The sequence below is a fragment of the Gambusia affinis genome, linkage group LG12, assembly GCF_019740435.1.
Source record: "Gambusia affinis linkage group LG12, SWU_Gaff_1.0, whole genome shotgun sequence".
NCBI classification, from domain to species: Eukaryota; Metazoa; Chordata; class Actinopteri; order Cyprinodontiformes; family Poeciliidae; genus Gambusia; species Gambusia affinis.
In genome coordinates, this window is record NC_057879.1 from 8024314 (window position 1) to 8050445 (window position 26132).

The following is a 26132-nucleotide window of genomic DNA, read 5'->3' on the forward strand; positions in this document are numbered from 1 at the left end:
GCAACTGCAGAGTGGGCTCGCTTTCTGCGTTCTCTCTAGCAAGAAGTTAGTTCCTGCTCTTCCTTGGCCGTTTCCTGTAATCGTACAGTGTTGTGAGACGGAGAAAGCCATGTGTGTCGATGCAAAGGTAAATTTAGCACCCCGAATTTATTACTGTGAGAGTCGAGGGGGTGGTTGGGATGGTTATTTCACGGTATTTTTGCCGAAAATTTAGACGCAGACCAACCGAAACAGCATTGCGGCCTAACCTGTGTCTGAACGTTGTCGGGCAGTGGTTATTGTGGCACGTTGCTTTGGTTTGGTCCGGTTTGTTGATGAGATTGAAGGAGTCCGGTAGACTGAATGGTTGCTAGTAAATGACAGAGAGGGAACCCAAGAACCACGGACGTCCGGTGAACCGTCTTTTTCACCCCTGTATGTGCTCCCGGTGTCTCAGACGCTTTGGTAATCGACACATTTTGGTCGCTGTAGAAGCTAATGCTAGCCGACGGGGTTTATAAGAGAGACTGCGATAGAAGCAGGGAGGAAAACATCTTACATGTCCAGCATCCGTACCCTGCCTGTTTGACTTTACTACACACTATTCCCATTCAGAACATTTCTTTAGAACTACATTAAATATTTAGTAGCACTGAATTTGCCTAATTATGCTTTCGGAGTTTATCCTACCCTCATTGTACCAACAAAGGTTTTCTGCTCATTTTATCCAGGAATGTATCAAAAAAATCTTCTTTCCTAACTAGTTTTCACTCTTTTATGGATTAGTAGAAATAATAATTATTATATTTTATGCAATGCCTTTCAGAAATGTCCACTCCTCTGGGACTTTTTCACACTTTGTCCTGTTTCAGCCTGTAATAGAGCAACACACCGCAGAACATCACTGTGAAGTACAAGAAAAACAATAATTTTATTTTACAAATCTTTACTAAATTAAAATCTGAAATGTGTGGCATGTATTTGTGTGCGAATGCCTCACTTATAAGGATTCTTTAATCTAAGGCATTGTGTTTCTTTTAATGGTTTTGAATAATAAACCTCTGCTACTGTCTCTAACAACTTCTCTTCTATTATAGCTCTATATTTTGCTCCATTTAGCTTCTCATCAACTCTGAACTGCTTTTCTGTTTGAGCAGCATGATGCTTCCACTACCATGTCTCACAGTGCAGATGATATGTGGCATTGTATTTTGATTGTACAGCATTTTGCTGGTTGGTCATAAAGTAAAAAACACAATAATCTATTTTAATTAGACACAAATTAAGTTATTTTACAACTTAGTCATCTTCTGAAGGCAATTGGATCGAATTTATTTATGTATATCAGAGTAAACAAGACTTAATACAAATGCACGTTACATTTTTAAACTTGTGTTTATTAACATAAATCTTCTAAAACCGTGTCCCTTTTCTTCCACTACATAATTACACTGTTTTTCTTTGACACAAAATACATTAGGTTTTGAGTAAAACCATCAAAATGCAAAAAAATATATTTATCTGAATCCTTGGGATATAATTTTGTAGCATGTTCTTTCAGTTTTATGAATTTAATCATACAATTTACAAGGTTTAGACAATGACACACAGCGTTCAATATAAATTCAAACTTCTATAAACTAATTTAATATACCGCAAGATTGTCGTTACTTTATTATTTGGCCACATATTGGCCACAAACTTTTCGATCCTTGAAGCCTCCACTACACCAGGTTGTTTATGTTGTCTTCATGTTTATATACAATGCTTAAGTATATCTGACAAATCAAAATACCAATAAATACTCTTTACTGTTAAACTATTTGTCTTTTTATCCTCAGCTGTCTACCTGAAAGTTGAGAAGAATCGGGACAACTACGACATCGCTTCCATCTCGGAGTCTTTTTAGCTTTCTGCCCGTCTCCCTGTGCGGAGTGGGCAAAGATGGCGGATCCCATTATGGACCTCTTCGAGGACACTCCCCTGTTTAACCTGGACTCCCTGCCGGACGACTCCTTCTCTCACGGTTCCTCGGACCCCGTGGAGGAAGCTCTAAAGCTGGCTTTGGGGCAGGCCGTCCCGACCGGCGAGCCGGAGTCCGCTCCCGACCTCGCCATCAGCTCCAGCCTCGGCGTTCCTGTAGCAGCACCGGTCATCCCGGCCCCCGTTCACGTTCCCACCCAGCAGCCGGTGCCAGCGGCGCCCGTTCAGACTGTTTCTGTCGCCCCGGCCGTCGATGCCGGGGCGACGGCCTTCATGACCTCAGCCCCCGCCCCTGTTGAGACTGTGCCACAGATGCAGGCCCAGACCACCATCCCTGTTGTCAGCAACGCCAGCGGGGCTTCCAGTAGCACCGTCCTGCTGAGCTCGCCTCTGACTGTTTCCAGCCCCTCGGCGACCACTGCCACCACGCAGCAGCTAACTCAGATAACTCACCAGCTCACGCCGCAGCAGTTAGCTGCCATCACGCAGCAAGCCGGCGGGAAAATCGTCATTCTCAAAGGTCCCCAGGGTCAGGCCCAGGTGCTGCAGGCCGTATCGGGAACCGCGGGTCAGGCCGGTGGAAAGGTCATCCGTCTGTTGTCTGGCACGCCGCTCAAGCCTGGCATGTCCATACTGCAAGGAGGTACAGTCTTAAATCAGGCCAGCCCAGGACAGACCCAGGTCAAGGTGGGGGCTGCAGGGGTGCAGCGCCTCCTTCAGTCCGCCAACGGGCCGGTCAAGCAGGTGTTGCTCACGTCCATGCCTCAGCAGACGCAAGGCCAGACGGTTCAAGTGCAGATTCCAGCCCAGGCACAAATGGCTCAAGGTCAGACTACTGTCCAGGTCCAGCCTCAGGGCCAGACCACCCAGATCCAGCTCCAACCCCAGGCCCAGATCCAGGTTCAGCCTCAAGGCCAGGCACCTCAGACCCAGGGTCAGGTGCAGCTCCAGCCGGCCATGCAGGGCCAGACACAGGTGAGCAATACCAGAGTTTCCTCTGCATGAACTGATCTTGGTGCATGACAAAATAAAAAACACCACACCTTCAGAATGAATTTTTAATATAGCTGCTCAAGACAATGTGAAGCAAATGAGATTATCAGTTTTTTGTGATATGTTAAAATTTGCCTTATTTTGAAAAACCAACACCGCCACTTCCCGCTTGTCTGGCTGCGAAGCTGCTGTGCGCTGCGCTGCTTTCAGGAATGAAGTAAAACTAGAGACGACAGTCTGAGGTAGAGGGAGAGAAAAGGCGAAAGGAAAGTTGCTAAGACGGGTTAAGTTGAACACATTTTTAAATCAAGAGTATGAGAACGATCCCAGGGTTAACAAATGTTGCTTTTGAACGACAGTAATGTAGTTAATTAATATAGCTTGGCCTTCCTGTTTAACGTGTCAGAGGCCATTTGAACAGCACGACCCAGATTAATGTCAGCTCATTTTTATTTTATACTAAACACCAAGGAAATTGAGTTTTAAAGAAGCGTGGTTCTAGATCTCCTTATTGTGCTAATTGATCGATGTAAGTTTGTACTTTTTGCATTCATTTATGAACAATGTTTTTGTTTCACCTCATTATTCTGATTCTTTATTCAAAGTTGTTTGAACTTTTTTTAATGGTTTCCATCTGAGAATCCGCTGATTGTTGCAGGCTACTTAGAATATAGTTTTTGGTTCAAAGTTAAGGATAAGGATAAGATTTACTGCAGATTTTTTTTCCGAATTTGAAAACTCTAGGAATCTTAAGGGATTGCTGATCTGACTAATTTTGATGGCAATCCCCCCCCCAACCCTTTACCACTCTACAGATATCTCATAATGTCTACCCTCCTGCCTGTATGTGTCTAGGGTGGCGAAGCAAAGCGCATCACCTTGGTCCTCCAGCAGCCGTCCCAGTCCGGTTCCACGGCACCTGCGGGTCAAGCCGTTACCGCTCAACAGCAAGTGGCACCCGGAGGTCAACAGCAGCCAACGCAGGCCCCTGCCAGGCTGGTTCTGGGTCAGCTCCCTAGCGGCAAACTGGTGCTCCAGGGAAGCCAGCTAGCGGCTCTGACCCAGGCCCGGGCTGCAGGTCAGGCCGGGGGGCAGCCCAAGGTCCTCACAATCCAGCTGCAAGTACAACAGCAGCCCAATCAACAAGGAGGAGTGAAGGTGAGATTTGAAGTGGGTAGACCTGGTATTAACATGCATCCTGGCTGAGCAGATTGGAAGCAACACTTCAGATCAGTATTGAGATTTTATACACTTGACATGCTAATAACATATAGCCACTTCACGGATCTGCTGGTGTTTTCTGTAACATCTTCATTTCATTCTGTAAGTTTGATCCAGGTGTGGTCCAGCTCAGATTCATCTGAGACACATTTGAGTTGAGTTATTTCAACTCCAGACTCTTCTTTTTTTTTTTAGCTCACCTGTGAAGTTTTGAAAGATGCTTTCAAAACAGCAAATGGAGAATAAATAATGTGTGACCTTTCACAGCTTTAGCATCAGCACAGAAGAGATTTGAACATATAAAACTGCACACTTGGCTAGCACACTATTAGCTATTAGTTAATTTAATGAGTGCAAAACTGAAAAAATAAATAAATATTACACAAATTTCTTCAGACCACTTTTAGAGGTGTACTGACTACCTACCCTGAAGAATATGGTCCTAAATGCGACGACCGAATGGGATTGAATCATTTTCTTTATCTGGACATGAAAGCATCTGCTCACTTTCTATTTATATTGTTATGGAACTAGAGCACTTAGTGCCAAAGTCAAAGGGTAATGTTGTACTTTCTCTTTATAAAGAAAGCAGTAAAGAAAATTTATGCAACTCCTGTTCAAATTACACCTTAGCAATATTATTTTTGATAAATCTCAGCTTGTTAAAGCGCCAGTATGTAACCTCTTATAAAGAGCGTTTGTTTGTGTTTTTTTACATTTTTGTTAAAGTTGTTGCTATGTTGTGACAGATAATCTGTAAAAAAAAACAAAACAAAAAAAACACACAATCATATATAGAGCTCATCTGCCTTCTTCCAGAACTGCAGAAATACACTACTGTCAAAAATTAAATCAGAGCCAGGAGGAGGGGCTTAACGCTGTTAATCATGCTAGTGTACTCGCTGCTCACATTTCTGCAAATGGAGCTCAGTTTTTTCAGATTACCCATCTCATATTAAACAAAAATGTTAAAAATGTTGTTTATAAAAGTTATATACTGCAGCTTTAATGTCTGAATAATACAGTAGCTTAAGTGTATTAAACATAAACAGACCTGTTTGTTGCTCAGCTGACCGACAGGATACACTGAATGGATTTTCATGTCAGTTTTTACTGGACTTAGTAGGACGCATGTTAATACCTGGTATGAAAGAGGCTTGAGTGAAGTCAAGGTTTTGTACAACATATTTCAGCAACAAGGCAGTTCAAAGAGCTTCACACCACAAAAGCGTAACACACTAACCAATAATGACGCGAGCAATGAACATTGCATTTTGTCAAAATCCATCTTCAAGCAAATATACTGCGTATTAAAATACATTGACTAATCTTCCATTTACCAGGAGTCCAAGGCAACTCTAGACGGGTGGGGGTTTTAGCCCTGATTCAAAGGAACTCAGTGTTTCGGCATCTTTGCAGTTTTCTGGAAGTTTGTTCCAGATTAGTGGTGCATAAAAACTGAATGCCGCTTCTCCGTGTTAGTGAGTGACATTGTGAAACAAAAGCTGGATGACTTTAAAATTAAGTAATTTAATATTGCCTTAATTAACAAACGTCGGTTACGTTGATGTAACGTTGGCCCTGAAGCTGCTGGCTTTCCACCGCTTGACTTTCTCCAGGCGCTGCAACCATCTTCTGATGTCTATTTATTTCTCGTTTTGTGCTGTTTGTTTCTTCATCTTTTTTTATGTATGTATATTTATATTGTGTGTTGTGTATGTGTAAATAACCTGCACTTTAACTTGAGTCAAGCACGGTCTCAATCTCGTTGTAATCTGTTGATGACAATGACAAATAAATCTTTTCTTGTCTTATTTTATTTTATCTTATCCCTGAAGGTTTTGTTTAATTTGCAACGGGGCCGGCCTGTCGTCTGCAGCTAGTGTCTGCGTGAGCGCTGTTAAGATGACTAATTTAAATCTTTTTCTCAGAATGACTAATGCATATGAAATAATGTGGGGTTGTGGTTTTACTTTATGGTTTTTGTAGTGAGTCACATTCAGGTCAAATCTGGGTGCAATATTTAATGGGTTCAAAATATAAATCTGTATCGGTGGTTTTTCTGAGGAAGAAAAAAAAGTACTATTAGGCACCTTTTGCTCTCCAATTATTAACAGGTTAATCCAAAAAATAGTAACTTCATATATAATAGTTGTATATTAAGTCAAGCAGGAAGGACTGAGATTTTCACATGTTGATGCTAGAATTATTTTTAGCTGCAGATGCATCCTAAAGGATTGCTATGTCATTACATTTTAGGAAATAAAATATTTATTCTCCATATTTATAACATTGATTTAATTATTCTTTCATCTTTTAATGCAATAAAATGATTTATTGTTAAAAAAAAAAGGCTTAAGTGGTTCAATATAATAAACTCAGCAGAATGTTTCAATTTCTTTATTTATATTTGATTAATTGTCAGAATAATCTATCACTAAAATAACTGTTAGTTGAAGCCCTAAACATATTAAAAGATGTGAGTTTTGCATTTTAAAACCTAGCCAGTGTAGGAACAGTTTCTTTAGATTTTTAAAAATGTTTGGTCTACTATTGCATTTATAGTTAACCTTTCTCTCTGGCGTTCACAGTACCAGTTGGTGTCGGGGGCTGGCGGCACCGGCAGCCCGCAGGTGCTGCAGATTTCCCAGGGCCAAGGAGGACAGCGGGTGGCCGTACCTCTCAAAATGCTGCTGCAGCCACAGGTAGAGAGGCTCACTTGGATGTAAACGCTCGCAGGAGAGCATAATCGTACAGAAAATTCGATTTCTTTTGCTCGTTTTTCTCTCCGTCCAGACAAGCTCGGCCACATCTTCTGGCGGCACCGTCTCTGTGGTGAAGGTCATCAACCCGTCGACGGCAGCCCCCTCCGCCACGACCACGACTCCATCGCAGGCCATCCGCATCACCAAGGCCCCCGGCGAGCCCGCGGCCGTCCGACGCGTGGAGATCCTCTGCAAGCAGGAGAAGGCCAATCGAATAGTGGCGGAGGCCATCGCTCGGGCCAAAGCGCGCGGCGAGAAGAACCTGCCCAGAGTCCTGAATCAGGACGAGCTTCCGTCTACGCAAACCTCCCCAGAGATAGGAGGGACTCTGACTGTCGTCTCCACTGCTAAAAAGAAAAGCAGCAGTGGGGGGAGCAAAAAGAAAAGTCCCATATCTGGAGGACCGATACCCAAAATCATTGTGGGGACCGACAAGAAGGGCAAAGTGGTGAAAATATCAGGAGGAACGATTGCAGTGAGCAGCGGCGCAGTTATACCCGGAGCTGGAAACAAAAGCAAGAGCAAGGCTAAAGCAAAGTAAGTGTTCTGCTCTGTGTAGTATCTTTACCATGTTAGCTCTTATTTTGTATCTAAGTTTCACCTTTCTCCCTAATTTACCCCATCAGCACTATTACCCTGGTAGGAGCAAAGAAAAGAAAGAGAAACGCGTCTTCAGACGTCTCTGATGGGGAGCTGAGCCCACCTTCACCTGTCGCACTGGAGGATGACATGATTATGGTAAAAAATAAAAAAACACATACCTGGACGCAAAGATTCAGCACTTCAGAGTACAATTGCATTTGTAATCCAGTAATCTATTGGTTACTCTGATGATTAATAGAGCAATCAAATAAAAAAGCTGTCCCATTCTGTAGTAGCTACTTAAACTAGTAAATATGTGAAAGTATATTTACGACAAAAAGAGAGGAATAAAACATTTCAGTTTAAAAATTAAAAAACAAGCTTAAACTGAGGCATTAGTATCCCCCTGCCTCTTATATTACATTTCACTTTCAGCCCCAAACTTAAAAGATGAAAAAACTTATTTATAAAAGAGATATTTCTTGTCTGTTTTCCCCCCTATGCGTCATTACTCTTCTTTTACTAACAATTCCCTGTTCTGGCCAGAAGAGGCGCTCCAACCGGGTGGTGAAGAGGAAGAAGTACACGGAGGACTTGGATATTAAGATAACGGACGATGAGGACGAGCAGGAAGACGTGGATGTTACCACGACGGCAGCCGCCGTGGCCTCCATCAGCGGCGGGGCGGCAGCTCAGCTGAAACAGGAAGTGGAGCTTGATGGTAACGGACAGCCCAGCATGCAGTTTTTTGTGGTAAGTTGTTGAAATGAGAAATTGTTTTTGGATCAGTAATGGCTGATACATATAACATATTTATATCTATTTGCAGATTTGATTTTGTTTAAAACTTTTTTTTTTTTTTTTTAGGAGAATCCGAGTGAGGAAGATGCCGCCATCGTAGACAAAGTCTTGTCAATGAGGATAACCAAGAAAGAAGTTTGTTTTTTGTTCGTTTGTTTAAATCACAAACACTTTCTTTTGTGATTTGACTCTTTCCTAAATTTGTTTTCTTCTTCTTAAGGTTTCCACAGGCCAGTATACTAATGCTGAGGAGTTCTTTGTTAAATACAAAAACTAGTAAGTCTTGTTAATATTCTGCACTGTAACGAGTGTGAAGCATCGCTGTGAAACCTCCCCGTCTCGTTCTCAGTTCATACCTGCACTGTGAGTGGGCCACGCTGGAGCAGCTGGAGAAAGACAAGAGGATCCATCAAAAGATCAAGAGATTCAAGACCAAACACGCTCAGATGAGGCATTTGTTCCAGGAGGTCAGCTTCTCCTGGCCGATTCTCGCACATTTCCACAGAGGAAGGAACTGAACTCTAACTGTGGTTCTCTGCAGGACGAGGAGCCTTTTAACCCAGACTACGTGGAGGTGGACCGGATCCTCGACGTGTCCCACAGCGTGGACAAAGACAACGGCGAGGTCGGTGACAGGTCACTTGTGAGGAGTTGGTTCAAAAGGAGACCTAAGACTCTTCTACTTCTCTGTTTAGTTTAAGTGTCACATTTTCAGGAAGTTGGTATTTTCTGATTTGCTCCAGCCTGTCATCTACTACCTGGTGAAGTGGTGCTCTCTGCCTTATGAAGACGCTACTTGGGAGCTGAAGGAAGACGTCGACGAGGGGAAAGTTGAAGAGTTTGGCAAAATCCAAAACAGACAGCCTCGCCTGAAGAGATCGGTGAGTCGTTTCTTGCTCAAAGCATATTTTAAATTTACCCAGACCAAGCTTAATGTTTATGCTTGGGAAGGATTAGAACATTTTGATCAATGATAAAGCAGAGAATTGGAGGTATTGTCTGGAAGTTGTGGAAAATACATACAAGAGACTCAGCGTAGGATTGAAGTGTAGGAAATCCTCTTCAGTTGATTTTATTTTCTATTTTCGTTGAGAATGTTTTAATTGATGAAGAAATGCTTCAATAAATCACTTTATTAATCAACTGCAGGCTTTTCTCCATTCATAAATTATTCAATAATTCCTGATTTTTTTGCTATTCAATTGTTGAAATCTTATCTATGACAAGAGCAGCTGTTTGCTGGATGTTAATTGTGTTGCTCTTTAATTTCAGAAAGATAAAAAAAGATTTAAAAAGAGACAGTTCAGTGAACAATGTAATATTCAGCTTTTTTAAGCTGCTATTTGAGGTTCTGTCCATTGCTGTTATTGTCCATAAAAAGAGCCATTTTCTTTTCCTCCTTTTTCTAAAGCTTCTTAAACAAACCTTTATGTAGCAGGAGTTAAAATTTGTTTCAATGTGGGTGTTAATAATCTAAATTAAAATTCAGTGTATTTTGGTTTGTAGTTTAACTGAACAATCTGAGTGTTTACTGTTAAATATTTATTATACTTTGTAAAAAGTTGTTAAAAATGTTCCAAATACATAGAAATGTGTTCAGAAATTGTTTTCTTTAAGGGCTCAATTATTACAGTGGGAATTTATTGAAAACAATTTTAGAAAAAGTTTTGCTATCAAAAACTATATTGACGTTATTTTTGCCCTATCACAAAGAGTGCACCACTGATAGCAGTTTTCCAGGAATTACCGATATTTTAAAAACCCTGACTTTTGTATTTTGATTCAGCCAATATAATTTTTTATTTCTTATTTTTTATTTTTTCTATGTTTGCCTGAAAAGTCGCTAGGTTAGCAACCGTGGATCTACTGTTACTAACTGTGCATATGCAGACGTTACCTCGTCTACCACTTCACAGTTGATCGACTTGTTCCTTGCGCTCCTCAGGCGCGGCCTCCTGCCAGCTCATGGAAAAAGTTGGAGGAAACCCGAGAGTACAAGAACGGCAACACACTAAGAGAGTATCAGCTGGAAGGAGTCAATTGGCTTCTCTTCAACTGGTACAACAGGTAACCATCAAAACGCATTCAAGTGTTCGACGCTGCCATCTTTACTGGCGTTTCGCTCCAATCCTCCCTCTTTTATTTACTTACGCTCCCCTTGTGTCTGGCGTCTTTCAGGCAGAACTGCATCCTGGCAGACGAGATGGGTCTGGGGAAGACCATCCAGTCCATCACGCTGCTGTCCGAAGTGTACGGCGCCGGAGTGCAAGGCCCCTTCCTGGTCATCGCTCCGCTCTCCACCATCACCAACTGGGAGAGGGAGTTCTCCACCTGGACCGACATGAATGCCATTGTGTACCATGGAAGCCTCGCCAGCCGGCAGATGATTCAGCAGTATGAGATGTACTGCAAAGACGACAAGGTGAAAAACGCACGCTAACTGATTACAGAGGAGCTGGGCGATACTCGGATTTTATTGATTAATCAAATTGATTTTGAGAAAATCTGGATTTATGTTTTTTTCACCGATTTGAACTGCTTGGGTTTCCATAGTTCAGAGTGACATCAGTGCACCCAGAGCCGCCATTGTGTTTGGCAAGCTTGTTCTACAGCTTCTATTTATTTGGACTATGAATTAAGATCAACTCTACGGATAAGCAATTTTTTTTGTTTTGGTTTCGGGTTTTTTGTTACAGGAATTGTCACAATATTACCTGAACAAGTCATAATTTTATAAGAAGTAAAACATAAAAAAATACCCAAAAAATGTGAGATATTATGACTTAGTTGTATAAGAAAACACTTTTTGATCTAATATTTTTGAAACGATCGCACAGACAAGTCAATTTTGACGACAACACTTCACTTCGTCTCGTTAGATTCTGATAACTAAAAACTTTTTTGCTCATTAAAACAACTTTTTTTAAGTGTGGAACATCCTTAATTAAACTAAATCTCTGTTTCTGTTTCCAGGGACATTTAATCCCAGGCGCGTACAAGTTTGACGCCCTCATCACGACCTTCGAGATGGTTCTCTCGGACTGCCCCGAGCTGAGGGAGATCTCGTGGCGCTGCGTCATCATCGATGAGGCTCACCGGCTAAAAAACCGAAACTGCAAACTGTTGGACAGTTTGAAGATGCTTGACCTGGTGAGAATCAAGAAGATGAAATATGCGTTTCTTTTTTTTTTTTTTTTTTTTTTCCCCCCCCCTCAGCTTAACGTTTTAATGGATTCCCTCAGGAACACAAAGTGCTGTTGACCGGCACGCCGCTTCAGAACACCGTGGAGGAGCTTTTCAGCCTCCTTCACTTCCTGGAGCCAGCCCAGTTCCCGTCTGAAATCGAATTCCTCCGAGAGTTTGGAGACCTAAAAACTGAGGAACAGGTGGGAAACGCATAAATCGGGCAATTTGTTGCCACTATGTTTGCAACTCTACGTGCAACTGATGACAATTTTGCCAAACTATGTTTTTGATAGGTTCAGAAACTCCAGTCCATTTTAAAACCTATGATGTTGCGGAGACTCAAAGAAGATGTGGAGAAGAACTTGGCACCCAAGCAGGAGACCATTATTGAGGTCAGTTTATTTTTATTATTATTACCATTGTCCATCAAACTATTTAGAAATATTTTTCAATTAAGTTTTAATTGCATAATGACATATGAATTTCCTTTTCACAATTTTATAACTAGAAACGTTAATAAATTTGATTAGGATTTGTTATTTTGTATTGACATTTTCCACATTCACTCGCATATAGAACGTACATGAACAATTTACGTTCAACGCTTTGATAAAGTGAAATAAAATAAAAACACTTTGTTTGGGAGCTATTCTTTTAATAGTTCAAGTTCTGTTTTTTTTCTTTTTTCATTGCTGACTGTGTTTTTAATGGTGTCCATTTGTGTTTTTGATTGAAATGTTAAATGACAAATAAACACAAAGTAAAGCCTGATTACATAGCAGAAGCAAAATGATTCATAGTTTTAGAAAATATTTACAAATATAAATGTGAAAGCGAAGGGGGCAGACATCTTTATTCAGGTGCTCCTTAAAATGTAAAATCCAGTGCAACTAAGAAGCATTGGATAATAAAACAGTATCATAAACTTTTAGGAGTCTGTAAAATGACCCTAACCATACAAACAGAGCATCAAAGCCAATCCAAAGAATGTTGAGGTGGTTGCTTTTGTTAAAGACAACTGGGGAATTAAACAACAGAAACCCTGTTCCCTCCCAGGTTGAGTTGACTGATATCCAGAAGAAGTACTACCGGGCCATTCTGGAGAGGAACTTCAGCTTCCTGAGTTTAGGAGCCAACAGCAACAGCAACGTCCCCAATCTGCTCAACACGATGATGGAGCTCCGAAAGTGCTGCAACCACCCCTACCTCATTAATGGTACTGTGCCGTCATCTTTCACGACATCTCTTGTCGACTACATTTTATTTTTTACTGAGACCTGGTGTCCTGTTCAGGTGCCGAAGAGAAGATCGTGGCGGAGTTGCGGGAAAAGTACGACCCCATGGCCCCGGACTTTCATTTGCAGGCCCTAATTCGGTCCGCCGGCAAACTGGTGCTACTTGATAAACTGCTCCCTCGGCTCAAGGCCGGCGGCCACAAAGTGCTCATCTTCTCCCAGATGGTGCGCTGCTTAGACATTCTGGAGGACTACCTCATCAACAAGAGGTATGCTTTTGTTATTCAACTTGTAAATATTGTTTTGGGCTTGTGTTGAAAATTTCACTAAACCACACAGTATCAAAATAAAATATACATACTCAGGTAAAGCATGTATTTTGTAGCCATCAATAGTAATTTCATGCTTTTTCACCAATGTTGAAACCATTATTCTGATTCGTCATGATTAATTGATTATTGACAACTAATTTGGTAATCGATTAATAGTGTTAACTGGAGGATACAGACAGAAAAATGCTTTTTTTTTAAAGAACAACACACTGAGAGCAGTGATTGTCATAACTGTACAAAAATAAACTACAATTTGCATTTAAGATGTGTATATATATATATATATATATATATATATATATATATATATATATATATATATATATCCTTTGTCTTTAAATATTTTTACATTAAAGGTATACACATAAAAAAACTTCTCCCATAAATTTGAGGCAGTTATAACTAAACCTAGTTTAAATTCTGTAAAAAAAAAAAATCTAGATTAATCAAATTTTGCTGCACTGTACTAATACTAAATCAATCTAATATTGATATTAGAAACATCACTATCAAAACAGTGATCAAGCGTACACTAAAGGAATGCTGTGGTATTGCATTTTAGGCAATAAAGTTTTTATTTTCTTATTTTAAAAAGTAATTGAATTGTTTGCATCAGCCATTTGTGTCCAAGTTTCATTAAGTTCCCTCCTTTTACGCAGATACCTTTACGAGAGAATTGATGGAAGAGTTCGTGGGAACTTGCGACAGGCAGCCATCGATCGGTTCAGCAAGCCAGATTCGGATCGCTTCGTCTTCCTCCTTTGTACCCGTGCTGGCGGTCTGGGTATTAACCTGACCGCCGCTGACACCTGTGTCATATTTGACTCTGACTGGAACCCTCAAAACGACCTGCAGGTACGTCGTCCTGCCATGGTTGTGTTTTGTATTTTGTGGTCATAGCCACTCCGGGTTCTGGCGACAACCGTTCTGCGTCTCTTCTATCCAGGCCCAAGCGAGATGCCATCGTATCGGCCAGTCGAAGGCAGTCAAAGTCTACCGCCTCATCACCAGGAATTCCTATGAGAGGGAAATGCTGGACAAAGCGAGTCTGAAACTCGGTCTGGACCGTGCTGTTCTACAAAGCATGAGCGGCAACAAGGACAGCAACGTCAACGGGGTAAGGAGAAACCCGTGGCACCCGAGTTCAAGCTGAAAAAAAGTCTCTCATCCCGTTTGTGTCAGCTTTGTAAATGCCTTTACGTCTCGTACGACAGCTCCAGCAGTTCTCCAAGAAGGAAATCGAGGACCTTTTGAGGAAAGGAGCTTACGCCGCCATCATGGATGAAAACGACGAAGGCAGTCGGTTCTGCGAGGAAGACATCGACCAGATCCTTCAGCGGCGAGCCACCACAATTACTATCGAGAGCGAAGGCAAAGGTTCCACGTTCTCTAAAGCCAGTTTCGTTGCATCTGAGAACCGCACCGACATCGCCCTGGACGACCCCGAGTTCTGGCAGAAATGGGCCAAGAAAGCCGACATCGACATGGATTCCATTAATCAGAAGGTAAACGCCGCAGACATGCTCTAGTCAATTTTTTTAAGCCAGTTTTAAATGTGAAGGTTTTGTAAAACTTTAATCTGTGTGGAAAAAAATTTTTGGAACGTATAAGAAGATCTAGAAAAATCATTCAGAATTTTTTTCTGGCTACCATGTTGTAATTGGACATTAATCATTTATAGTTCAGAATAGAAATAGAAATGACACTGCATGTTGGTGCAGTGGTTAGCAATGTTTTTCCTCCTGGGTGTTTGTGCCTCCTTAAAAAGCCTTAAATTTATATATCTAAGATTAAGGGCGTAAAATGTCTTAAATTGATTTTAAAAAGTGAGTTGGTCTTTAATATATTAATTGCATGTCTTAAAATTTTTCTTTACAGGACAATCTCGTAAATGAAATGTATTTTCTGCCAGGCAAAAGTTTGAGTCACACTCACCTTCTTTGCGTTATGCGACTCATGACGGTTGAGGCTACTGCTAACTCACTGCTAACATACCCTTGCTAGCTAACTAGTGTTTTTTCTCCATTTAGTATGGCTTATTGAAAATGTATTGCCAGTTGACTGGATGAAATTTGTACATTTCTGTCATGATACAGGTCTTAAATTCCATTTATGGTGGTCTTAAAAAGCCTTAAATCTAAATTGGTCAAGTCTGCAGAAGCCCTCCCTGTTCCTGGATTCAAATCTCAGCCTGCTTTTGTTTGTATAGGGTTTATAAATGTACTTTGTATTGCACGGAATATCTAAGTTTGTCGTTTCTTGCACAGAACACGCTTGTGATCGACACTCCCAGGATCCGGAAGCAGACGCGCCAGTACTCCAGCTTGCGAGGCGAAGGAGGAGACCTGTCGGATTTGGACAGCGACGACGAGTATCCGCCTGCCAATTCAAGACATTCCAGGTCTTCTCGCCGCTCAGACCGCCACAGCGGGGGAGGTTACGGCCGTACCGACTGTTTCCGGGTGGAGAAACACCTCCTTGTTTATGGGTATAAAAATATTTAAGGCTCACCATGAGACTTTATCAAGTTTTGTTTGTGTTTTCACATCGTTTGTTTTTGTTGTTTTTACACGTTTTTTCGACTGTTTTAGATGGGGCCGCTGGAGGGACATCTTGGCCCACGCCAGATGTAAACGACGTCTGAGCGAACGTGACGTAGAAACCATCTGCCGTGTCATTCTGGTGTTTTGTCTAATGCACTATCGTGGCGACGAGAACATAAAGAGTTTCATCTGGGAGCTCATAACGCCACCGGAGAATGGCCGAGAACCCCAAACACTACTAAACCACTCTGGTAGGAAGCTGCACCTATATCAATATGTAAAAATAAATTTAAATAACGTTTTCCCCACACAAAATATTTCTACTTACATTTAATTTTCCTGCTTTAGGCCTTTCTATCCCTGTTCCAAGAGGCAGGAAAGGTAAGAGGGTCAAGGCTCAGAGCACGTTCGATGTCCAGAAGGTGGAGTGGATCCGCAAGTACAACCCCGACACCCTGCTGCTCGACGACAGCTACCGCAAACACCTGAAGCACCAGTGCAACAAGTTGGTGAAACTTTCCCAGAACTAAATTCCCGTTACAATGCCTTGCAAAAGTATTCACACCCCTTGAACTCAATCACATTTGGATGACATTACACCCACAAACTATTTATGTGGTAGATCAACACAATTGTGAAGGAAACAAATGGAAAACTTGTAAAGTTATCTACACATGAAAATCTGAAACTTGGACTTTAAATATTTTTGCTTTTGGAAGCCATTTATAATTTTCCTTCTGTTTTACTAGGACTGGGTGAGTAATAAGTTTTATGGATTAATCAAATTCTCTGTATTTTACGGAGCCCCCTAGGGGACATGGGGAATTTTTTTTCTTTTGCGTTACCTCGCAAAACTTTTGCGTTCCCTCGCAATACTTTTGCGTTACCTCGCAAAACCTTTTGCGTTCCCTCGCAAAACTGTACTGATCAGTTGTGCGGCATAATTGAATACTGTAAGACTTTCTTACGGTGGCCGCCGTACTTTCTGATTTAAAATAAGGTTATGGACATGGGGAATTTTTTTCTCAAGAAACTTTTAAAGAAACTTTATTTTTTATTCAAAATTTTTAGAAAGCTTTTCAGTTGCTTTTCAGTTCCATTCAACCTTAACAGATATAAATATGTGAATGAATCGATTTTCAATCCATCCAAACTATATTTCTGAGTTATTATCGCGGCGTAATAACGTTTTATTATTAAAAACCCGACAAACTAATTATGGTAAAGGGCCGTATTGGGTTAACTCGGGGAATCTCATCTGTCCGTGTATCAATTAGCTCCAAACCACTTCTTTGTTTTGTCACATTTATCGATTTATTCCATTTTGATTATTATGCTCCAAACTTTGGAAGGACTGACCAACCCGCTCACCGTTTCCTCATACACACAAACCAGCAGGCCAGTAACCTTCCCATTCATACTTGATGATGTCACTCCCACATCGGCACACCCACCACCTAAGTGTCAAAGTCGCGTGCTCCTATCATATCAATAATTACTTATTTCATTCATATGGCTCTTACAGAGCCTCAGTGAAAACGTGTTTATTATTATGAAGTCTTTGGTGCAAAAAACTGATTGAAAATCGATTCATTTATGTCTGTTAAGGTTGAGATGGAACTGAACATAAAAGCAGCTCTTTAAACCATTCAGGCAACCAACACAACAGCGACACAATCAAAACTGTCAGATGAGTTATTACGCCGCGATAATAACTCAGAAATATAGTTTGGATGTACAGTATTTATATTTCTTTCCTACTTACGGAAGGTTTCTGTTTATATAACAGGTTTGTGGTGCCTTTGTATCCTAAAGAAAGATATAAAACTTAATATATTTCACAACGAGATATTAACATTCATGGAAAAACCTTACATAACCTTATTTTAAATCAGAAAGTACGGCGGCCACCGTAAGAAAGTCTTACAGTATTCAATTATGCCGCACAACTGATCAGTACCAGTTTTGCGAGGGAACGCAAAAGGTTTTGTGAGGTAACGCAAAAGTTTTGCGAGGTAACGCAAAAGAAAAAAAAATCCCCATGTCCCCTAGGGGGCTCCGTAGTATTTGACAACTACATTTTTGGAAATCTTTTTATTTTTTTGTTTTTTTCAGCAACGCCCTTCTTGTGTTTCCAGAGTGACGTTGACACACTCAAGAACTACCATCGTATAGAATTTGGTGTTAGAAAATTCTGAAATTTTATCACTATGCCGTATTGCCCAGTCCTACGTTTTATAGATATGCACCATTGTGTGTTTGCTCTTTAAATTAAATCCCACTATGACCCTATAAAGTTTGTGGTTGTGCGGTGACAACGGATAAGTCGAGGGTTATAAATACACCAAAGCACTGCCTATGCAAAATTTGTCCTGGTTGAACATTAACTCCTCCCCTCTCGTTTCCCAGAGTGTTGCTCCGGGTCCGTATGCTCTACTACCTGAAGCAGGAGGTCATAGGTGAACATGCCGAGTCTGTCCTGAAGGGGGCTGACATTAGGTAACAAATGTAGTGAAGTGCAAGCAAACTTCATCACTAGAGTTCACTGAGATCCAGCTTATGATACGGGTTGAATGGTTTTTCAGGGATGTCGACATCTGGATGCCGGAGATGGAGCAGCAGGAGGTGCCTGCAGCTTGGTGGGACTCTGATGCAGACCGCTCGCTGCTCGCTGGCGTCTTCAAACATGGTAGGTCCGGCTAAAGCTGTTCTGCTTTTCGCGTCCAGGTTCAGGGTGTCTGCGCATCCTTAAAAAGTCTAAGAATTGTATGTCTAAAACGAGTGCTTTACATTGTGTTAAATTCATTTAAAAAAGAAAGAAATGACAAAGTAATGTAGGTTTTTTTTTCTCATGGGATTTTCCTGTCAAGCAAAAGTTTGGCTGTAACTACATCCAGTGTTAGAAGCATGAAGCCGAGTTCACAGTTTATGCTAGTCTTGATTGTAATGCAGCAAGTTCCACTAACCATTCTCTATATTTCTAGGTATTTTTGGCCTCATTATCATTCAAGGTTGCGTTAAAAAGTCTTAAATTTGTCTTGATGAAACCTGCAGACCTCCTGAGGATGGTTTAGTTTGTACCTTGGTGTTCTGATGAGCAACTCCACTTTTCACATATGAGGAACTTGCACTCTCCAGTATGTTTTTTTTTTTTCCCAGTTGAACAGCCTCGGTTTTTATCCGTTTCCAGGTTATGAGATGTACACTACCATGCGGGCCGACCCCTGCCTCTGCTTCGTGGAGAGAGTCGGTCGACCGGACGACAAGGCCATCGATGCTGAGCAGCACACTGGGGACGCCGAGCTTGGAGACGAGTAAGTTGTGTTTTTTTTTTTTTGTCATAACATCAGTACTCAATATTCATATTGGTAAGAACTGCTTGGATTGTGGTAGATAGAAATGGATTTGTATAACTCACAATCATTGTCTGTTGTTGCAATGAACCCAAAGGAGACTGATACCTTATACATAGGTATTTGTTTCATATAGTCACAGTTTGTTTCTCCCACTAAAATAGTATTTTTCTGAAATCTTTCCCACAATATAAAGCAATAGAAGATATTGTGAGCTTCACTTGATTTGAACGTTACATTAGTCCTTAAATACACTGCCTGGTGTCGTCACATTGACGTTAGCTGTGGTTCATAGCATCTACCGGATGATTTGCAGTTTGTCGAAAGTTAGGGATTTTAACTTGTATTGTAGGTTCGAATAAATTTTTGTTTTCCAAACTTTCTTTGTTTCTTTATCAAAATAAAGAAAGAAGACATATTTTTAAGCTGCTATGATTAGTGTACAGGTTTATAGATTGAGAGTACATAAAAATAATACATCAGCCAGCCAATCATTCTTTAACCTATTGAATTTTTAGTTCATTCTTTTCTTTTAATTCTTTCAGTTCATTCTTTTCATTCTTTTATCCAGTAATTTTTAGAGTGCTCTGTTTGGAGTTTCGTATTTCAATAACTGGAAGCTCTTTTTCTCAACAACTTTTTTTTTTTTCTTTTTGCTTGATCGTGTTGCGTTTGTTACGTGCAGTGCCGACTTTGACAAGTTCTCAGAGGATCCAGAGTTCAAGCCAGCATCCAGACTCTCCAAAGATCTTTTTGATGAGGTACCGGTCGCAGCAACAACTTTTGGAGTTTTGTAGCACCATTCTAGGCCAGGAAATTTTGGAGCCCAACGGTTCACTCATCAGTCTTCGCTCGACGTTTCCTTGCAGCCTGACTCAATGAACGTGGATGACGAGATCTCAGTGGAGGACAAGTCGGTACCGATGGTCACGGAAAGCGCAGCCATCCAGAGCGGCGTGTGCGAGTGGCCTTCCAGCTCTTCGCTGACGGCGCGGCTGAGGCGGCTGATCACGGCGTACCAACGCAGCTATAGACAGGAGCAGCTGAAGATCGAAGCCGAGGCCAAAGGGGATCGCCGGCGCAGACGCTGCGAACAGGCCAGCAAGCTGAAGGAAATCGCACGGCAGGAACGACAGCAACGGTAAATCATTGATTATTTGAGTTGCCACATTGAATCATTTATTTAACAACTATGTTTTCATTCTGGAACAACTGGTTTAGTTTAGAATGCGTTTTTTTTTTTTTTTTTTTTTTTTTAAAGCGTCTTTTCACGCTTCCTCTGCAGGTGGACGCGGAGAGAAGAGAGCGACTTCTACCGCGTGGTCTCCACGTTTGGAGTGGAGAAGATCAAGAAGGAGCCGTGTGTCTCAGAGGAGGGGGACGCGGAGTTTGATTGGACGCGTTTCCGAACTTTTGCCCGTCTGGATAAAAAAACCGATGAGAGCCTCTGTCGATACTTTCGTTCATTCGTCGCGATGTGCCGGCGAGTGTGCCACCTCCCCCAAGGCCGTGGTGAAGGTAGTTTCTATTTATTTTGAGGTTTTTAATTTCATTACTTTCCATAAAGTCTGAATGTTGTTTTTCATTCGGGATTCACCAACTTGGCTTAATTCTGTTCTAACAAAAGTTAATTTCAAGACAATCCTCATCTATCTGATTTTTATCTACTTAAAATGGTGGCATTTTATAGATCCAAAATGGTAGATCTATTTTAGAGTGTTTTCACTTCTGATATTGCAGTAAACCCAGATTGACTGGGGACCAAAATTGCAACATTTGTCACATTTCCAGCTGGCGCGGTTCACTTCCACATTTCACTGTGTCAGACGATCCAAACTCTTTGAACGTCCAGTTCAGTCCCCTCACCTGTGGTGGCGCTGCACCACAGACTACTGAAGGAAACGAAACAAAATCCTCTGAAGAAGATATTGACCGGAGCTTCCTTCTACTGGAAATGTAAACAAAAATTGAGTAGCAATTCCCCGTTCGGTTCGTTCCCCCACAAGAACCGAACGGTCCACGCAAGTAAACTAGAGTTTGTTAAAGTGGACTAAACATTGCTCAAAGCTGAAGGCATCTAAGGAATAAAAACAATCTATTATTGCAGTTTGATAATTATCAGGGAAAGTGATTGGTGGACCTCTAGTTTACACTGCCATGAACAGTTTGTCCTGCAGTAACAGAACTCCTGCTTTTGTCCGCAGATCCGTCAGAGCTGACACAGACTGTGGCTCCCATCACAGAGGAACGTGCCTCCCGCACGCTGTACCGCATCAGCCTCCTGCGGCGCCTCCGCGAGCGCGTCCTGCCCCACCCCTCCCTGGAGGAGCGCCTCCTCCTGGCGCCGCGCAGCTCTGAGCTGCCCGCCTGGTGGAGCATGCCGGACCACGACCGCCAGCTGATGCTCGGTGCCTCGGTCCACGGCGTCAGCCGCACCGAGCTCTCCATCTTCTCAGACCCGCAGTTCACCTTCTGCTCCGCTCGCGACGAGTTCATCCAGAACCAGCAGGCTCTGCCGCCGCCACCTCCACCTCCACCTCCTCCTCCGCCCATCATGACGCTTAGCCAGCCCAAGTCTGAGATGGACTTACCTGGAGCAAAGGGGGAGGGGGCCGATGAGAGCACCCGACTGTTTGGGGGGAGAATCGGTAGCGACCTGCAGAGCACGCCCTTGAGTCACCATGGCAGCAAAGAGCAGGGTTCAGACTGGAGCTTCAAGAGCAGCAGGGAAAGAACAGAAAAAACTGGAAGGAAAGGCGAAGGAGGGTCCGATTCGGATTCAGACTCCGACTCGGGCTCATCGTCCTCAGAGCGCTCCGGTAGCAGCGACGACAGCGGAGACAGTGACGAGGAAGTAGAAGCAGGTAAGTCCATAGATGGAATAAAATGAAAACAACAGGAAGTGGAACCAAAGCTTCACATTCACACTGTTCTCACTTTTAGGCGGCATGAAGGTAAGAGACGTGGATGAAGAAAACAGTCTACTCTCCATGACTCCATCTCAAGACAGCATACTTCCACCTGAGCCAATCAGAGTCGACTGGCCTAAGGTACCTAAAAAAAATACTTGTTTACAGCAGACCAAAAATCTACTAGTAGCTTCTTAAAACTAACGCCGTACGTTCTGTTTCCTGTTTCAGGACCGTGTGCTGATCAACCGCCTGGACAACTTGTGTCACCTGGTGCTGTCGGGTCAGTGGCCCTCGGGGCGGCGCTACATCCCCGAAGCCCAGCTCAACCCGAGCTCCGAGCTGGTGGGCGAGGACATGGCGTACACCCGGGTCATCCGGAAACCCAGCAACGCACCGACCGGCATCGGGGCGGAGGGAGAGGACGGAGAGTTCACCGTAAAACTCCTCAAGGTGACGGCATATGGGAAGACTAGCCTGGTGTTGGCGATCCACTACTTTCCTTATGGTGGTAGCGACTTGGATCCGTAACTTTGACGCATGTCTGTCATCCTTTTAGGAGGAGGGTCTGAAGCTGACGTTCTCCAAGCAGGCTCTGCTGCCCAACGGGTCAGGGGGAGAGAGCAGCGGGCGCAAGAAACGCAAAGACCAAGAGGTATGACGTCATGGTTTATTCTCCTCTTCTGTTGATCTGGGGGTTTTTTTATTTAGCAGTACGATGTTACAAGCTCTTAAGGTGCATTCATGCAACGAATTCTTGTCCACCTAAAAGCCTTGGTGTCAGTATTAGGGAAGTGAACTCTGGTGTGGTTTGAATGCATATGTGAATGCAAGCTGAGCGGAGTCCGCTCCAAAACCAGGAAGTTTATGATAGCATAGGGCATTGTGGGTAAATGCAACCAAAACAAACATGCGAATAACGTTAGTGGACAAAATCTCTTGTTGTCTTCCAACAAAGACAAATGAGAAGTCTTACAACCTCTGCTCTGTTATTTCTTTATTTAACATTTTGTGAGTTGCGCTCATGTCTTTTTCTGAGATTTTCATGTTGTTTCCTTCAGTGGCTCTTGGTACAGCGCCACCCCAGGCGAGGAGGTGAACCGGTTTTTCAAAGAGTTTGGTTTGTTTGGCTCAATGCGGTGTGAAAATGAACCGCAGCAACTGCAAATGTAACAAATTTTGCAATAGTCGAGTCTACCGGACTATGAGCTGTGAAAACACTCCAACTTAGATTCACATTTTAACTGAGCGTCCTTGAAACACCAAACTGACCAACTTGTAACATCTCTTTCAGCTGTCAGAGTTAGACGGCCTCCATGACCCACTGGAGCGTGCTCCTCGACGAAGAGACCCCCCCACGTGGTTGAAAGAGAATCCAGATTATGAGGTGGAAGGAGACATGCTGGAGGTAAAGTCCTTCGCTGTTTAACATCAAGAATCAAAAAAGTGTCGTTTTGTATGGTAACCGGGGCTTCAGGCGTGTATTTCAACACTTCCAGGGGGATAATTCAGTTTTGTGTTTTGTGAACCAGCTGCTGGTGAACAGGAGTAAGAGGAAGAGGAGGCGGCGAGCGAATAAACCCCTTACAGGCACTGAAAAGGTCAAAGTCATCAACATGCTGACGGGAAAGAAGGTGACGCCGTTTTCTTCTTCTTCCCTCTATGTTCCTTTTTGTCCCTTTGACCCCCTTCTTCCTTCATTCTGGCATTTTTCTTTGCGTCTCTTTGTTTCATTCTTTGTCTTTCTTTTTGGTCTTTATCTTTTTTTATCTTTCATGTTTTCTTGTCTGTCATTTTGCCTTTTTCATTCTTTGTCTTGCTTTTTTGTCTTTTCCTTTTTCTTCCCATCTTTCTCTTTTCTCTTCCGTTGTCTCATTTTTCTTTCCTTTTTACCCTCCTGTTTCTGTTTTTTCTCTTTTTTATTTCTGTTTTTTTCTTTCAGTTTGTCTGTTATTTTTTTGTTCTTGTATTTCTGTCTTTCTTTATGACATTCTTTTTTTGGCTGTGTTTTCTCTTTTCTGCCGTTTGTCTTCCTGTCTGTTTTGTCTTTATATCTTCTTTTTGTTTTTTCTTTCTTTCCATCATTCCTTTCTTGTGTAATTATTTCCCTTCATTTGTTCTTCCTTAACTCCAAGGCTCTAGATGTAAATCCTGTTCATCATAGGAACATCTTGTCATAAACATCTGATGAACTTCAGTGCTTTCCATTTAAAAATGACACTTACTACTTAGGAACTCTGGAAACGTCTGGGGGTTTTATGTTTTATGCATGTCGGAGCTGAACCAGCTGACGTTCCAACATTTCTCTGCAGGTTGGAGCTGCTTTCTGTCCGATGCTGCAGGATCTGAAGGAGTATCTGGAAGAGAATCCTAACATCGCCGTTGCACCCGAGTGGTCCGAGACAGTTCAAAAATCAGTACGCTACATATTTTCTTCTTCATGCTGTGAAGAATTACCTTTAACAGTCGTTTTGGGTTTTTTGTTAGACAGATGGTTTTATTTTTATTCTTCCTCCTGCAGGGTTTGCTGCCTGAATCCCTCTTCCACCGCCTGCTGACGGAGCACTCCGAGATCCCGAAGAAAAGCCACCGGCGGCGTCACCATCACCACCACCATCACCACCACCACCATTACCACACTCCCGAGCCCACGCCCGAAGACCCCACCCTGGACGGCGTAGAAGAAGAGACTCTGGTTTCGGACGGAGCCTACATGATGGACGAGGAGGACCTGGAGACGTCCCACCACTTCCTCACCAGCCCGGACTTTGACGTCAAAATGGAGGGCGGCGATAGCCTCTCCCAAGGCGACTACGACAGCTCGGATCAAGAGGCGCTGCTGGATGACGTCATCATGGCGCAGAAGGACTCTGACTCTTCATCAAGCTCAGACGACTGACTCAACTGACTCGTCTCCCGCCCCCCTACTGTTCAAAATGAAATCATGCTATTCCGAGATCTTTTTTTTTTTATTATTATTATTTTTTTATTTTACCAACATGTAACAAATGAATTGATTTAGTTCTTTTCTTTTTTTTTCTACCTTTATTTTTTTGTTTTATTTAGGATTAGTTCTGTGTAAGGAGCAAAGTGTGCATCCATCAGTTTGTTTTTTTTTCCTATCGCGGTCATGCTGCACCAAGCTCCTCTCGATCTTCCTCGTCGTTTTTATTTCCTTCTCTTCCATCTGAACCCATGAATTCCCATCACATTCCCAAACGTGACCAAATGGGGACCCTCGCTGTATAGACACACTTTTCATATCTTTAAGAAAGGAAAAAGAAACAAACTCAAAGCTGGTCCTCGAACGCTACATGAAACTGGATACATTTACTGAGCAGAACTCCTTATCCAGAGGAGCCTGTGAACTAATTTGGGGGGCCAGATTGGGGGGTGGGGAGGAGTCCAGTGTGTGGATATACTGTTAGTGTTTTCACTCTGTGGGAAGGGGGTCGTGAGGAGGGAGGGAGAGAGGAAAATGGCGTTATTAGTTACTGAAGCAGTGCGAGGAGGATGGGTGTATTGTATAATGTAGAGCTCGTCAGTTGTGTACTATGGTGCAAAGATGACGGCTGTGAGGTATTATTCTTGTTTTATGATCTGACTGTATCTGTGATATGAATAACAGCAATCTACAGTGAAAGAAAACCCTCCTGTGTGCGTCGTCTTTTTGACACGACCTGAGCAGAAAGGAGATCTTCAACTGGTTACGATAGTTTCAACACATTGGAACAACTCTCTACTTAAGCCAGATGATTATTTATTTGATCATTTTAATGTGGAAAGTTAATACACCAAACCTACTTGCATCTATTTTCTATTTTCTTTTCTGTGAAGCAACGACTGACAAACTTTTAATTTCCAGCTCTGCTCATCTTTATTTTTCGTAGAACTTCTCAATGAAAATCAAAACATAAACATAAAAATCATAAGGTTAAAAACTAAAACAAATTGTCACCTTCCTAAAATAATGGCTCCTAAGTCATTTTTTGCAAAATGTGATTTTTGGAAAAAGGAAAAAAAAAACAACTACCTCTTTTTGGCAAAAAAAAAAAAGACCTAAACTATTATTTTAGAAAGGTGATGATGTGAAATTAAAGGTATATAAAAGAAGATTAAGTTGCCAAGTAAGGAAATTAATAAATTAGCAAAAAATTTACTATAAGGTTAAAAGTTCATCACACTAAACTAGGATATTTCAAAATATACACCACAGGAAGGACGAAAGAAGGGAAACTAAATTGCCAAAA

At 42.1% G+C, this 26132-nt stretch overlaps 1 protein-coding gene across 3 annotated transcripts; it reads left to right on the forward strand.

The window, feature by feature from the left end:
* Positions 1 to 25530, forward strand: chd8 (chromodomain helicase DNA binding protein 8). Of its 3 annotated transcripts, none has more exons than XM_044133309.1 (39): positions 1 to 127; positions 1821 to 2937; positions 3811 to 4113; positions 6768 to 6881; positions 6973 to 7478; positions 7568 to 7679; positions 8070 to 8276; positions 8391 to 8459; positions 8545 to 8600; positions 8674 to 8791; positions 8866 to 8949; positions 9068 to 9205; positions 10270 to 10391; positions 10503 to 10746; positions 11298 to 11474; positions 11567 to 11710; positions 11804 to 11902; positions 12567 to 12726; positions 12804 to 13014; positions 13737 to 13932; positions 14024 to 14194; positions 14292 to 14582; positions 15345 to 15565; positions 15669 to 15871; positions 15969 to 16125; positions 18030 to 18119; positions 18206 to 18309; positions 18811 to 18934; positions 19659 to 19734; positions 19843 to 20114; positions 20235 to 20491; positions 21178 to 21837; positions 21917 to 22023; positions 22114 to 22335; positions 22442 to 22537; positions 23177 to 23290; positions 23415 to 23516; positions 24195 to 24299; positions 24404 to 25530. In XM_044133309.1, exons 2-39 carry the CDS (start codon positions 1924 to 1926, stop codon positions 24779 to 24781), a joined length of 7824 nt encoding a protein of 2607 aa, XP_043989244.1. In that variant the 5' UTR covers positions 1 to 127; positions 1821 to 1923; the 3' UTR covers positions 24782 to 25530. The 3 variants fall into 3 exon arrangements, with proteins under 3 accessions (XP_043989244.1, XP_043989246.1, XP_043989245.1); XM_044133311.1 differs by having other exon boundaries at positions 20259 to 20491; XM_044133310.1 differs by having other exon boundaries at positions 8073 to 8276.
* The last annotated feature ends 602 nt before the right edge of the window (positions 25531 to 26132 follow it).

What these genes read in the sequence shown, in the direction of transcription:
- chd8 (XM_044133309.1), top strand. Translation starts at nt 1,924, where the DNA reads ATGGCGGATCCCATTATGGACCTCTTCGAGGACACTCCCCTGTTTAAC. An exon ending in AGCAGGAGACCATTATTGAG is followed by an intron (nt 11,903 to 12,566) that starts GTCAGTTTATTT and finishes GTTCCCTCCCAG; the next exon opens with GTTGAGTTGACTGATATCCA. An exon ending in TGACGAGGAAGTAGAAGCAG is followed by an intron (nt 21,838 to 21,916) that starts GTAAGTCCATAG and finishes TCTCACTTTTAG; the next exon opens with GCGGCATGAAGGTAAGAGAC.